Genomic DNA, 16,879 nt, shown 5'->3' on the forward strand with positions numbered 1-16,879 from the left:
TCATGCAAGAAATGGAAAGAAAAGCACCAACCGTAGAAGAGATGAAGAAATAACAACCTTTGTTGTTCGTTGGGTCCTCAAGGGGACGCTTGAAGTTGATGAAGAATGTGGAACCTTGAGACACCAAGAAGAACTCAACTTGATGTAAAGATGCTAGTCTTTATGATGAACTCTTAAGCTTGAAAGCAAAACCCAAGTATTAGTTTCAAGAGAGCAAAGTGCAAGTAACTTCAAGACTCTAATCTTATAAAGCAGGAGAGAATGAAAGAGAGAGAGAGAGAGAGAGAGAGAGAGAGATGGTTACAGTTTTTTTTGCATGCAAGTGTACAAGACCAAAATGAAATCCCCAACTCTATATGCATAAAGTTAAGTCTTTAACCATTAGGTCTTTGCACTTTTGAGCAATTATGTCCTTATGTTTTAATGAATGCTTTCTTAGGCATAAGGCCTTTGAATAAACAATTGCAAGAGCCATACCCTTGTCTCCTTGAGAGGCTACAGTTCTAAGTGCCAAAAGAAAGCCAATATTTTGAATTTTATAAACTAGATTTATAAAATATAAATCTAAACATTTAAGTAAATGAGAAAATGACTCATCTAGTCCAAAATATTGTGCATGAATTATTAATTCATGCCACATGAATTAATGTGTTACTTGTCATTGTAAAATAATTATTTCTATGAATTAAATATTTTCCAATTTATTATAAGGGTTTATAAATATTTATTAAAATCAATTTCTAATAAATAATCAATTAGTATCAAGTTGTTGTTAGTTTGACCCTTAGGATCATATGTTAATTAGAAATATCATTTTAATATGATTCTTGAACATACAAGATATTTCAATCTCCCACTTGCGCAAGACTCATATTAGATTGATATAGATAGTGGTGAATATCTAGCAACATTTCACTGGCCCAAACAACATATGAATTTATGCCATTCTATCAACACTCAATTCCCCAGAAGCTCAAAGATACAATTGTTGTATAAGGTAAGTTTATTAGTTATACCTTTGCTACAGACATCATATTGAACATGACATATAGATCACAGTCAATCTCATATAAGTGTTCAACTTTACATCAGGTCTTATATGTCTAACTCTCAACAAATAAGAGGAACAAATCTCATCTTAAATACATACGCCTAGTGCATGGTTCACATCATACCTGATAATAGCTTTTATAACTATCTATTTAAATAACAACATTTGACTATATCAATGCATAACACTCCCCACACTCAAGTCCTATGTATGCATATCATGTATTAAGGATACATAGAAATTCACCTTTATCAAAAATCATATATGACAACAATCCATGAAGTGATCTTGAACATGTCAATCTAATACTTGTTCTCTAGCAAGTACCTATAAAACTGGTTACAACGCGTTATCAACCATTCCAACTCATATTAGTATTATTTCATTATTGCTCCCGCAATAATAACCAACTTTGGATCTTAGAGTTTTCCATCTTGAACCACTTCAAGACTTTGTCAATATATGTACTTTGGCTTAAACCTATTAATTGTTTTGTTCTATCTCTACAGATTTTAATTCCAAGAATGTATTGCACCTCACCAAGATCCTTCGTTGATAAGCACTTTCCTAGCCAAGCCTTTACACCTCGTAAATACGAAATGTGATTTCTCATGATAAGTATGTCATCCACATACAGGACCAAGAAGTTCACTGAGCTCCCACTAGTTTTCATGTAAACACAAGATTCATCTTTATTTCTAACAAAACCAAACTTTATGATTTCCTCATCAAACAATGATTCCGATTTCAAGATGCTTGCTTTAACCCATACATGCATCTCTTGAGCTTATACACTTTATTCAGATGCTTCTGGTCGATAAAACCTTCAGGATGAACCATATAGACATCTTCTTCCAATTGTTCATTTAGAAAAGCGGTTTTGACATCCATTTTCCATATCTCATAGTCATAATATGCAGCTAGCAATTAGTATCCTAATATATTTAATCATAGCAACTGATGAAAAGGTTTCATCATAATCAACTCCTTAGGTTTGAGTGAATCCATTAGCAATAAGTCTTTCTTTTAATGTGTGTAAATTTATATCCATGTTAGTCTTCTTCTTGAAGACCCACTTACTCCCTACAGTCTCAGAAACACCATTAAGTTGTGGTGTTATGGGTAGAGTATGTTATGAGATAATCCCACAACCCTAAGATGATCTTGGAACTATTGGCTCAAGTATTCGCCACCCCTATCCAAACGAAGGATTTTGTGTGACATCCCCAAATTTATGGCCATTTTAAAAAAATTTAGTTATGCTTATTTTAAATTAGAGTGATCTTTATAAATGCGTAATTTTCCCCATTCAAAGTATTTCTGAAGAAAATAGGGTAAGTACTTAGTGGTTAGAGTAAGAACTTTATCAGATAGTCTCTTGTACTCAAAATCTCTTTGTATTGTTCTACAAAACTTATTGAGCTGAAAATAGATCTTATTTAGATCTATGTGTTCTTACTCGCTTTCTTTACATCGATTGATTCAAACACAATTCGCTTCACTCTTTAGCGCGACACGCTTTGCTTAGGTGTCACGCGATTGACGAACATATGCATTTTTGTTTTGCTGTTTGGTTTCGTTTCTGATCTAGGTCTTTCCAATCTGTTGTAGGGTTCTTTTTGGTTGTTGTTATGCCGACTTCCTCTATTCCTAAATCATTTCATTTGGACTAGAGGTGAGTCATTCTTGTGGTTGCTTAAGTACATGTACGAAAATTTGCATGCTTTAGAACAAGTGTATGGTCTATATTATTGTATGTGTTGTTACAATCTTAGTTTTGTGTGATGCTAGGGTTCTGAACATGTGATCTATTGCAGTAACAAATAAACTTGGGGTGGTTTTGTATGCTAGACTCCTTATTATGTTGAATTTGTGCATGAAAAGAGTGGTAGGTTCATGCCAGTGGTGAAGTTTTTATTTGATGTTAAAAATATGAAATTATGCATGCTATGATTATGTTATAACATGTTTTGTATGGAATTAGGGAATGCATGCTAGAAAGTATGTTGCTAAAAGGTGTATCTCTTTACATGCTTCTGTATGTTGATATGTGGTGAATTTGAATATATGCTTTTATAGTATGACATGTGATGTAATACGGCTTGAATTAATAATTAGAATACAAACATGATTACATTATATGGAATGGAGAGGTGTGTGTATGACCCATACAAGTGAATTAATTAATTATAAATTAATTAAAAAGGGGGAATATATATAGTGGGGGTAAAAGGGTGGTAACCTAAACTTAGGATCATGCCCTTTTTTGGATATTGCAAAGTTGATGTCGAGTGATTTTTTAGGTAACCATTTCGAAACATGGTATCGGTGCACAACGGTGTACGGGGACTGGAGTGATGTTGGCTACTTAGGGCCGTTAGATCAAGCATCATGTTTGGGTGGGGGTATACGTGTGGAAGTACCATTTGCATCACCCTCGAATGATAATAAATCGTACTCGTATATGCAAAGTTGTAGTAGTCAACACAGAGAAACAAAGACAATGTTGCGGGTGCGAGTCGTGCCCGCTTAGTGCATTAGGTTGTCAGGTCATGTTAGTAGTGATCGAGGTCATTATTTGGGGGATTAGCGATGTTATAGATCCAAGATAGAGGGGCATTATAAGTAATTATTGCGAAGAAAATCATATAATAATCATTGTTGTAAAACTCGGCCAAATCGGTCGAGTACATAGAGTCGGCCTCTTACTGAGGCGAGTTAAGACAACTCGGCCAAATAACTCGGAAATCGGTCAAAATCGGTAAAACTCAGACCAAATCAGTCAAAATCGGCCAACTCGGTCAAAATCGGTCAAAGGGTAAAAATTGTCTTAAAAAGAGAAAAAAAATCAAAAATTTTAAGATTAATATGTATAATACACTTAATGATTTATTATTTAATACATAAATGTGATTATTACTATATATATATATATATATATATATATATATATATATATATATATATATATATATATATATATATATCTCTCTTAAATTTTCAGTAAATTATTCACGAAGTGAAACCATTGTGTGTATTTCAGTTTTTGTGTATTCAAATGTATCTAATTTTGTTATATATTTCAATCAACTTATGACTCTAACTTATGATTTTGACTTATATAATTTCCCTAAAATTATTTCTACATGAATTACCAAATCTGAGTACTCCCCGAGTACTCGTTGCGCAGTCGGTCAAACAAGTACCGAATAGCGAGTTCTACAACCTTGATAATAATTATTGCGATGAAAAATGTCAAGATTAATATATACATTGTATATTGATATTAATAAGTGTTGTATGTTTTTTGGTATGAATCGATTACACGAATAAACATATGCATGAAGTGTGTTTGTTTCCATACCTTAGTGTGCTAAGTAGACTCAGTGTGCTAATGTTGACACTTGTTTATTGCTTGTTGTTGTCGCCCTGAATTGGTACATGCAATGTGATTTGATGGTCTGGTGAGGTTGAGACTCTTTGGGGTAGTTAATTTTACTTTTACCTTAGTGATGATACCATTTTAAGACTTGTCATTGAGATTTCATTTACACTTGGTTTTGAGTATTTGTTTGGAATTGGTTTCATAAACACTGCTTTTGATGGGTTGTTTTTGAAAGATCTTATTTAAGTAACATTGGTGATGTTTTCTAATAAATTAATTTAGACTTTCGTTGCTATAACTTGTTAAATGATGTTTTTATTAAAAAAAATTAAGGTGAAAAATCACGGCATTACAGATATTATCTAGAAGATTGGAAATGAATTTGATACGGTTGTGGTAGTCTATGATGGATGAGGCACCATTAGAGATTTTGAAGAGTTTGTTGTCTAGCTATATAGTCTTGGCATCTTTGTTTTCCTAAAAAAAAATTCTCAGTGTTCATTCAAAACTTGTCTTGCAGTTTCGATTTTCCTTCAAGATCTAATATCGCCATATATAGTCATATATTGTACGCGATATCTTATTAATTTTAGATAAAAAAAATTTGGTACCTATAATGTTTAAAATTTGTTTTGTAGCGGCGAAGACATGCTCGGGAGAAAAGGAGCTAAAATGTTGTGCTGGAAACTGGAGAACTAAAAACAATCATCAAAGAAGAAAAATTAAAAAAAAAAAGACTACCACGCTGCAAAAAATCACTTGCCACGTCGTAGTAATGTGTCTTGATCAATATGCTTATTGGATAGAGTACAACATGGATTACGTGGAGGGTACGTGGAGGGTACGTGAAGGAGATGACACCACGTCACGGTAATCAGCTCACCACGACGTAGTAGCGTAATTTTTGGAAACATTATAAATATGAACCTCTTCATTCTTTGGAGGAGGCATCGATTATTAATCGAACTTTGACGACCAGAGAACCCTTGGAAACCCTTTGGAGACCAGAGATCGATATTGGAGCGAGATTCGAAGAGATCGAGAGTCAAAATGTGTTCAATTACTTGGTTTGCTTTGTTTAATCATGTTTAACAAAGTTTACTTCGTTTCTATCTATGTTTCTACTTTAGTTATGGGCTAAAAACCCTTTACTTTCATTTAGAGTAGATGAACCTCAAAACTATGTGTTGATTTCAATAATTACAGATTTAATCTAGTTTAGTTATTATTTATGTTTAATTGATCACTTTACCTTTCATGTTAAATTTATGATTTTTATTATCTATTATTGAGTTATGTGTAGTTAAAACTATCAATCTAATTACTTAATTTGAATCTTAACTGATTTATGATCATAAACTGTTAGGATCAGAGATTAATCCAATCATAGGGTTAGGTAATATAAATTGTTAACTTTGACCGTGTTAGAAAGTATTAGATATTCATGCTATGCTTTGATTGATTGTCATGATCATTGATAAGAAATCACTAGATCATATATTTCATAATTCGAATATATTAAATTAATTATGTGTTCACTAATTACATGATCATTGTGTTAGTTGTTCATTAATTAGTAATACTATGAAATTCGATCAAGATAACTAGTCATTATAAAATTCAATATACAACTCATCAATCCATTGCACTATTAACGAAATCAACCATAGGAGAGATGTAAATCGAATATAAACGAAAATACTCTTTATATCTTGATTTAAATAGTTACATGTTCTGTTTTGCTTAGTTTAAGTAATTGTTTGCTAATTAGTTGTTTTTAAATTGATATTAGAAGTTTCTGAACTTTAAAATCAGAAAATCCCCTTTTAATATTATTGTCTAGTTTAATTAATAGTAGATAATTTAATTTAGAATCATACTCGTTACCCTTGTGTTCGACAACCCGTTCTTACCATCTCTAGTTTAATTAATAGTAAATATTTTACTTTAGAATCATAAGCGTTCCCCTTGTGTTCGACAACCCGTTCTTACCATCTCTATACTATCAAACGAATATGTATACTTGCCTAGTTGTGTAGCAGTTTCTAGAGGTGATTAAGTTCATTTTATAATATAAAACTAGTAGCAGTAAAAAATATATACATCAAGATCATATGTAAGAGAGGTTGTAAAATGATTCTATAAATCCACTATTTCACAATGGAAGCGATAATATTCCACTATGAGTTGTCGGAGGAAGCGGGGGATTTTTTGTTTGTTTCTTAAGGGTTGTGTGCAACATCAAACCCAAAGCATTGGGTTTGAACAACCCACAACATACATCATGTTGGTAATTTCATATTGTTTTTTAAAGTTATATGGTGACGACATGATGAGGTCGACAAAGAAGGTATTGGCGAGTAAAGGCTATGCGATGGCTACGGGTTGCCAGCCGACGACTAGGATTTAAGAGAACATAAAAGATGAATCTTTTAGAAAGAAGTGTTAGGAATATGATGAAACTTTGATACAACTAGTGTTTTTTCCATGAATAATATCGTCTCATTCATTACGGTATATAGAGATTTACACTTTACAAGGACATAGAAGAATTGTTACAAAACCGGTCAAATGTGTGTTGAAACATACATAATATATAATACATGCACTAACCAACCTATTTATAAACTTCTAAACTTTTTATGGAAAATAAGAACAGATTTATCAATTTTGTTTAAATAAAACAAAACCAAAGTTTTTTTTTTTTTTTTTTTTTATAAATTTTAAGATATTATCCTTTGATTAACATATAAAATAGAGGAGATGATATTTAAACCCTAAAAACTCTAAAAGATGTTCTGTTTTAAAGAAAATGTTCATTATCTTTTTTAATAGTCTAAATGTTACCACTTTAGCTTTGCTATTCGAAAAAATTTAAACTAAATATATATTTATAATTATTTTATATATTTTTTATTAGAAAAACCCTTTACTGTATAATAGCTTTTACATTGAAGTCGCTTGTCTTTCCCATTCATCCCACCATTAGGGCGTGTTTGGTATGAAGCGCTTAGGAGCTTTTAGTTTTTAGCTTTTAGCGTTTGATAAAACGCTCTGTTTTGAACAAAAATTCTCGTTTGACATTACAAACTTTTAGTGTTTAGTTTAAACAAAACACTTCAAATCTAAAAGATATCCCACGTAGCGTTTAACAAAATGCTACCAGCTACACGCTACCTGGTTACCATGCCGAAAGGGAGGGGAAAGGTTTCATCGTTGGGTGAGAGAAGTAGAGATGAAGCAGAGCGACGACAAACAAAGGCGTTTTCGTTGACAGAATCCAAGGCGACAAGATCTGGGGTTTCGTAAACAGTGGCATTAATTGGTTTCGAAGCTATGATGGTTATCGTGTCAAGTAATATTTGAGTGATTCATTTTTTATAATCTTCATCTTCCACCCAATTTTTTCAACTTCAAAGATCTGGGTATGTATTTTCTTTTTTAACTTTTCCTACTTTTCAACAGCAAAACCAACGAATCAAGTTTATTTTTGGAGTTCGTTTTTTTGTTTATCTTCTTCTTCCTCAAGCAACGTTCATCATTTTCATCAGATTTCTTCATCTTGAAAATCTGGTGCCATTGTGCTTCAAGATCTAAGAATGATTAATTCATCTAGGTTCTCAATTTGTAATGGTGGGGTTCGATATGAGTTTGATATTATATTTGGAACCTTTATCTTGATCTTCATACCCAAGATGAACAATTTTGAAGCCAACAAAAAACAATGTTTGTTTTTGTTTGAATTCAAAAAAGCAAAGGGATGTTAACTATTTGTAATAGAAAATTTTGTGATTTTTGTTTTGTAATATTTAATACAATAATCTATGGTTAATATTAGAGAGACGGGGGAGGAAATAAAGAAGTGGTAATGGTAGTGTTAGCGGAGGGTGGACGATATATGGTGATTTACCATTTACGGTGGTGGTGGTGATCTTTGATCAATTTCAATCTAATTTCTCAAATATGCATAGACAAGTAGATGTAATTTCAATGCCACCGGGACATATTATGTTGATCAAAATGCCAACCGGACCGCCACATGTCAATGTTATCGGATCCCTTCGGATGGATGATAATGACTTTTTAACACGTAAAATTGGAAAGCCACTAGACTACTAAAAAGGAAAGATAAATGAGCTTTTTAGATAGAATACAAGGGTTTGTACTTTCCCTATAAAATAATATAAAATTAAATGCATGCTTATTAAAAGAATTATTGGCTGCCTACGATAATACATTGGTTTATCCAATGGATTTTTGATCTCTACTAAGGGAATTTTCAGCTTCGAACTCAACCTACTCACAAATTGGGAGAAACGGTCGAGGTGATTAATGATCGCATGAAATCACAAGATCTAGTTCAGAATTTCTAACTACAAAATAAGCAATTCTATAACGTAAACTAAATAACAAAACCGAAATTTTACAACTACAATAACCAATTTTTACATAAAAATCCCAATTTCACCCCAACATAGAGATCAAATGAACTGTGCATATTGTGAGTACCACAAAACCAAAAACTAAAAGACAACATGAACCTGTGCGCAGCATTTATTCTTCTTTTAGTTTTCAACGCTAAATTAAAAGTTTAAGATGTCTTGGCTCCCTATAATTGGCCATTAATATGTTTTTTGTCGTATGAAGACCCCACCAAGCATAATAATATTGTGGCCACTGTGCATATTATTGTTTGAATCAGCCACTTGTGAAAGCTTGAGATTACTCCAAAAACATCAACAAGATGGAACCTGAAAATGAGCACATGGAAGATGAAGAAAGTATGGAGATTGCAAAGCGAAAGAAGCTTGGTGGAATCAAAACCCTTCCCTTTATCCTTGGTATGTATATTCAAACCCGACTCATATTTCATGATCTATTAAAGCTTCTAGCGATCGAGGGGTTTATAGCTAGCTCATCGAGTATACATATGTTTGGTAATATATTAAATCTGGTATCCGTACTAATAACACAACCTTGAAACTCATGCGACAACATAAGTTTAGGTTTGAAGGAATTGATTGATGGTTAGGTCCAACAGGGTAGAGACGCACAGCGACAGAGAAATAGTTGTTTGATTGCTAGATTTAAATAGGAATTCGATGCACAATGGATTGGATGATACGACTTAATTAATCCAATAAGTTATATACTTGGTGTATTTTTTTTCTTAATGTATATATAACAACTTAAAAAAAAGATAAGTCAAAATATGAATCATATATATACAAATATATTCTTCTTTTATTCTTCTTTCCATTGTATTCAATGGGTTATTCACTTCTCAATTAATTTTATTTAAGCAATTATTACTTATATTAAATGTTTAAAAGTTCGTACAAAATAACTTTTATTTAAGTATTTTATCATTTTATCATTTTATAATTCAATGTTAAATTTTTAAGACATCTTTATTATTTATTACATAGCAATTCATATCTACGACATTGACCATAGAATTAGTCAATTCGACATAGTAAATAGTGGATGATTAATTCCTAATACAAAAAAAAACTTTATTTAGTGACCGTTTTCTTGATCCCGTTAATTCGCAATGAATAATGATTTATCTGAAGAAAAGGTTAATATGCATGAATTTATCATCCCAATAAAAGTTGTATGCACTAATATATTTATTTTTTGAGACTAATACTATGTTTGATATATATGAAAAGTTAGTTGATAGCTGAAAAGCTAAATGATAGTTAAAAAACTAATTAAGTAATAAAAAATGATGTTTGGTAAAACTAGCTGAAATATAAAAAATGACATAAAATGATATTTTAATATATGTGTTTCTATAATTAATTAGGGTGTATATTTCAAAATTTTAAAAAAAAAAAAAAAAAAAAAACCTTATAAAAAGCTATTCTAAGTAGTTTTTTAAAAAGCTGGATTCTAAGCTACTTTTTGGCTTAACAAACATGACGATATAAAAAGGTTCGAAAAATAAGCTAGTTTATTAGCTAGTTGTGATATGTCAAACATAACCTAAATGACATTTTTACATATATTTCACGGTTTTCACCAAATAAATTAAGGTCCCATATCTTTCTTTCTTGTAAAATATTATTAAGAAATTTTCTTAACCCTAAAGACAAAAAAAGTCCACTAAATATCACAAATCAAAATTCTATAAAAAAAATTTGATAATACCTTTTTTATGTTCTTTTTCAAAGATAGAACATTATCAAAATTTATAGGGTAAATTACACTAATCGTCTCTCGTATACATGCCAAAAAGCGTGTTTAGTCCCTATTTTTAAAAATTAACTCGGACCATCCCTCGTTTGTTTAAAAGTTGCACACTCCGTCCCTGATACGTGGTTTTGTTGCAAATCTAGTCCATATAAGATCTAAAATGACCATAATGCCCTTTATTTATTTATTTTCTAATTATTTTTGATTTAGTTAGTATTATTAATTATAAATTATATTTAGAAAAAAAAATAATAACGGTCCTTCCCCTATATATCTTTTCTCTCATTAAACCTCACCCTCACATTCTAGGATTCCGACAAGCCATCAAACCCTCAGCCTCCAACATTCCGGCGATGTTCAGTTCAACAATTTCCAACATATATGGAGGTAGTTTCCGACGATCGGTTCGATGGGAAGGAGGAAGGTTCTGGTGTCTAGATCATCATTTCCCACCTCCACACTCCATCTGATGAACACCCTTCTAGCAACACCAAGAACACCCCATCACAAATTTATGTTTCCGATGAGAGGCAAAGAGGAGATCGGAGGAAACGGGTGAAGGTTTAGTCTCCGAAAGATGCCCCTCCCAATTGTTTCACTGAGCAGCTTATCCCCATTTCTTCGTTTCCCCTTCTCCATCCTTCCTAAATCGATTTTTATTTTTTGTTTATGGTTGATTTGGTTTGATTTGGTTTCGATGGATTCTTCTGGAAACACACACTTGTTAAAGAACTATGATGGTTCATCACATGATATCGGGAATAAATTGTGGCTTGGTACATACGAATTCTCGAAACTTAATTTCCTGTCAAGCAATTTGGAAAATCAAATAAAGCTATGGTCAGTTGGGTATATTCTTTTATTGAAGCTCTATGAAGAGAGCAACCCCGACATGTACGACATTGACAAATCTGGAAAAATCACCACCATGGATGTTCCGATCGATTTTGTTTCAATGGATGCTTCGTAGGGTGGGTAATATATGGAGAATATGGTGGCCATAGTCGAATCTTGTTGCAGGTTTTAAGGGTTAGAGATGATAGTGATGATGACAGAGTTGGTGAAGGTGGCAGTGATGGGGTTTTCGTTGGTGTAGGGATCGAGTGAGAAAGAAGGAGACGAAGGCAGAAGAAATTATATGTTTTATTCGACCTTCAGATCGAGGAAGAAATGGAAGGGGGAAGGGTGGGGGTATTTTTTTGTTTATTCTTATTTTTTAATAAAAAATTATATATAAATAAAAGAAAATGAAAAAAAAGAAATTATTAAGGGCAAAATAGTCATTTTATGTCAATAGGGATGAAGCGTGCAAGTCTATAAAAAACGAGGGACAGTCCAAGTTAATTTTTGAAAATAGGGACTAAACACACTTTCTGGCACATGCACGAGGGACGATTGGTGTAATTTACCCAAATTTATAGTTTTATTTTTAAATACATTTCACTGAACCGACTCTTCGTTATGATGACATTTTGGCATTTTTCTCTATAATACATCCAATTAAATTAATAATTTCACTCTTTGTGCATACCTCAAAATCACAATCATGAAAATTTTCATATACTTAATTTGACCTTATAGCTAAATACAGTTTCAAAATTTGAGTTAGACTTTTGAGCTTTAGTTTTGTATTGTAAATGTTTATATACCGGTGTCAAAATTTAATTGATATTGATAAGATATTTAACAAACATATTTTATATTGTTAATAATATAAATGAGATTTGTAACATGCAATTATACTTTAACTAACATATTATTATTATTTTATTCTAAATTTTTTTAGTGATATAGTTTTAAAGAAATTTCTTAATCGGATGACTTGTCATTTATAATCAGAGGCCCCGTGCGACCGCACGACCCGCAGGGCCTATGGATGAGCAGCGGAACATGGTATCAGCTTACAGAACCGGAACCGCCTTGGAACTGTCGGTTTCGGAATTGGAATCGCCTTAAGCGGTTCCAATTCTGGTTCCCATTTTATGGAACTGCTACCCGTTTGATACCTATCGGAGCCGATATATATATATATATATATATATATATATATATATATATATATATCACATACTTTATACATTATCTTAAATAAAATCATTTAAAATATTTGAATTTGAACAGTTTCTTTTGAACATTTAAATCAGTGGAGTTTATTTATAGGATCTAAGAACCATGATTTATTCATCATGTTATTTATGTTACATATTTTCTAATCCTTATTTTTAATACGGTGTGAATTTCGTATTGATATTATCGATAAATTTCTTGTAAGTTTATAAAAAATATATTTTTATAAGTTTTAAAATTTCAACAAATTTAATGAACCAGATACCGGCTATTGGAACCGCTACCCGTCAGTTCCGATTCCAGTTCCAACATTTTAGGAACCACTGGTTCCGGTTCCGGTTTCAGATAAAAAAAGGCGGATACCCGCCTACGCTCATGCCCGGCACAGAATAATATATTAATCCATTTTTAAAATATTTATAAGTTTTGTCGTGAGATGAGTTGGTGTTTGTATACATGAAACAAGGTTTTTTTTACTTAATCATTAAATCGTTCGGTCCAAATTAACGCAATATATAAATGTCTAGATCAAATGCTTAACATATTATGCATGTTAAGCCCCAAAGAAACATCTAGTAATATATTAGTACTAGTATATTTAAAAGTATATAACATTGTTTATATCAAATATGCACCCTTTATAGTATTTTATAACTAAATAGTTTTTATCATTTTGAATGTAGAATTAAACATATACTAAACATACATTTATTTATCATTTAACGCTAGTCAAACGGGGCAAAATGGTAATTTACCAACGAAAAATTGTTGAATTTCACAATAGACTCCATGTATAGATATATCCTTGTCATGTGTAACAAGCTACCAATGAAGCTAGCTTTTGATGATTTGGCAGCAAATGAGATATGTGACAGATTCGCCGCTACCGGATTCCATGCGAATTTGATAACATACTTGACCCAACAACTCAACATGCCATTGGTCAAGGCATCCAACACACTCACCAACTTCAACGGCGTCGCTAGTTTTATGCCCATCATCGGTGCACTCGTCGCCGATTCTTTCGCCGGTCGTTACTTGACCATCATCATCGCCTTGCTCATCTACGAGCTGGTTCAATTCTTATCGATTCCACTCCACAGTCCACACCACCTACTCATACACATGCATTAATGAAATCTAACGACTTCATATCATCTCTGCAGGGAATGATCATCATTACTGTATCATCAATCTTGCCTCAATTCCGGCCACCGCAATGTCCGACCCAAGTCAACTGCAAAGAAGCGTCGTCATCTCAACTATGGGTGCTGTATATCTCCCTCCTCCTTACCTCAGTCGGGTTAGGAGGAACTCGGCCGTGTGTCGTTGCGTTTGCTGCTGATCAACTTGACGTATCCAAATTGAAAACACAAGCAAAAACAACCAGCTGGAATTTCTTCAACTGGTACTACTTTTTCTTGTCGCTCGCAAGTTTATCTGCTCTTACGGTGGTTGTGTATATCCAAGATAGGGTGAGTTGGGGTTGGGGACTTGGGATTCCAACGATAGCAATGGGTATTGCATTCGTAGCATTTTTAGTAGGTTCTCCGCTTTATCAGAAAATAAAACCACAAGGAAGCCCGTTTGTTAGACTTGCTCAAGTGATCGTTGCTGCAACAAAGAAATGGAAAACCGTGGTGCCTTTGGATGATAATCTTCTTTATCAGAATAAAGAGCTTGATGCAAGTATTTCTAAGGATGGACGACTTGTTCACACAAATCAACTGAAGTAAGATATGTCGAAAACATACATGCATGCACACTATTATTCTATTAATATCGAATCTTTATTACTATATGTTTTTGAAGGTGGTTTGATAAAGCTGCCATAGTTAGCGATGAAGACACCGATCTCATTTCAAACTCACCAAAGCTCTGGCGAATCGCTACTGTCCACAGAGTTGAAGAACTAAAATCCATGATTCGATTGTTGCCAATCATATCAACGGGAATAATATATGTAATGGCCTATTCACACCAAGCTAGCTTCACCCTCACGCAAGCTCGCACCATGGATCGCCATCTCTCCCCCTCATTTGAAATCCCTCCGGCAAGCATGGCTGTCTTTGGTGTCATTGGCACACTTGTTACTCTAGCATTATACGACCGTGTATTCGTCCCCTTTGCATATCGCTTCACAAAAAACCCTTCAGGAATCACATGTTTACGAAGAATTGGTGTAGGTTTTGTCGTAAACATTCTGGCAACATTTGTGGGATCATTTGTGGAGATTAAAAGAAAACAAGTAGCAAGAAATCATAACTTGCTCGACAAGCCAACTGTAATGATACCCATAAGTGTGTTTTGGTTAGTTCCTCAGTATTCACTTCATGGTGTAGCAGAAGCGATGTTCCACGTTGGTAAACTCGAGTTTCTTTATGATCAGTCGCCGGAAAGTATGAAAAGCACGGCGTTGGCTCTTTACTGGAGTGCAATTGCAGTTGGACAGTATGCAGGGACGTTAATGGTGACCATGGTTCATAAGTACACTAATAAAAACGGGAGAAATTGGCTGCCTGATCGGAATTTGAATAGAGGTAGATTGGAATACTACTACATGCTAGTTAGTGGGATTCAAGTTTTAAACCTTTTTTATTATTTTGCATGTGCATGGTTTTATACTTATAAGCCATTGGAAGAGCATGCAAAAAGCAAAGAAGATGGAGATTTGGAGTTAGTCGTAGATAACGCTACAATTTGACGACTGTAATCTGATTCTTTTATATGGAAAAATGATATGAAAATGGCTTTAATTCTAGCTAGCTAGTCTTTATTGAATCCTCTCAATGAGTAAGTAATCCAAAAACACAACAAGAATATCAAATTCAAATGTTCATTAAGCCTGGCATGACATCATCATCTTTATATATATCTCTCATCGTCCATGTATTTTCCATTTGAATTTCCTTTGCATGCTTCATCTTCCTCATATTCATCGGTTTCTTGCATCTTTTCTTTTCCTTTGCCTTTTGGGTCACTCTTTTTTGCCATTTCTTCTTGTTCATATAATGCCATCCTAACAGCAAATGTTGTCTTTTTTGCCGTTGCTCTTCCTCTTCCTCTTTTTGGAGAAGTGTGGGTTTTTGGTATTTTAGGGAGTCCAATTACAACTCCTTGAATGGGTATTCCTCCTCTTCCTCTTTTTCCAGCTTTTTCCATGGGAGACTTCCGCTTACGCTTCTTCACTTCTCCTTGCCATTCCTCGCCACTACTTTCGCTATTTTTTTCATCATCTTCATCGTTTGACTCTGTCTGTGTCTGTTCTTGACCTTCATTATTTGATCTTGATTGTGTCTGTGTCTCTTCTCTCTGTTGTTGATCTTCATTGTTTGCTCTCGCCTCTGCGAGTCTTCTTGCGTGGAACGGATTAGTCTTGGATACCCGAGCCATTGGATTTTAAGCACAAAATCTCAAAACTTGTCTTACTCCTATGTGTGTTTGATTTCAAAACCAGAAAAGTTCCTGAAAAAAATTGAATCCAGGAAAAAAGAAGAATCACATAATGTACAAGGGAGAATATGACTAAAGCAAGAATGCCAGGATCGAAATTGAACAACAGAATGGAACAATGATCCTAATAAAAAGAGACAAAAATTAAGATCCTCAGAAACTAAAAGGTAAAGTGGAATATCGATTCAGATGGAAACATAAATCAGATTCGATAAGTCAAGAAAGTAAACTACTGAATTCTCGCGAAAGGGTAGAAGAAGACTGAACAGAATGAGCACGATAAGAAAAAGATTCTGGTATTTGCAGAATTTGTTAACAGAAATCAAAGATTACAAATGAAACTATGTAAAATATTTACGAACATCTCAAAACACGACTAAGAAGCTCGAATTATGAGAGATTCAAAATCTTGATACAAATTCAAAAACCCCAAATGAGCGCCAAGAAGTAGAAATTAAAGCAAGAACAGGGAGAAAGAGGGAATCAAAACTCGTAATGTAAATGAAATGCGAATCTATCATATATGATCAGACTATCAAGTGCGAGTAATAAACAGAGTACGCCAATTAAGAAACTGTAATGAAATTTCGAAAACTCCAAACAAGAAAACTGAAATTTGACATCAGTAGAGAGATGAATGTAACTAAAAGAAAGAGAGAAGGGCACCTATGAATGAAGCAGTCGATTACTTGAAGATGTAATCACTAATCATCCGCATTACC

At 33.3% G+C, this 16,879-nt stretch overlaps 1 protein-coding gene across 2 annotated transcripts; it reads left to right on the forward strand.

Annotated features, from left to right (window-relative positions):
- Positions 1-9,109: 9,109 nt before the first annotated feature.
- On the forward strand, positions 9,110-15,460 carry LOC145134210 (protein NRT1/ PTR FAMILY 3.1-like). 2 transcript variants are annotated; one of them, XM_079069085.1, is made up of 4 exons: positions 9,110-9,277; positions 13,561-13,778; positions 13,871-14,436; positions 14,517-15,460. In XM_079069085.1, exons 1-4 carry the CDS (start codon positions 9,181-9,183, stop codon positions 15,406-15,408), a joined length of 1,773 nt encoding a protein of 590 aa, XP_078925211.1. In that variant the 5' UTR covers positions 9,110-9,180; the 3' UTR covers positions 15,409-15,460. The 2 variants fall into 2 exon arrangements, with proteins under 2 accessions (XP_078925211.1, XP_078925212.1); XM_079069086.1 differs by lacking the exon at positions 13,561-13,778.
- The last annotated feature ends 1,419 nt before the right edge of the window (positions 15,461-16,879 follow it).

This window comes from Lactuca virosa, chromosome 8 (genome assembly GCF_052849685.1).
Source record: "Lactuca virosa cultivar CGN04683 chromosome 8, Lactuca_virosa_CGN04683_v6, whole genome shotgun sequence".
Taxonomy (NCBI): domain Eukaryota; kingdom Viridiplantae; phylum Streptophyta; class Magnoliopsida; order Asterales; family Asteraceae; genus Lactuca; species Lactuca virosa.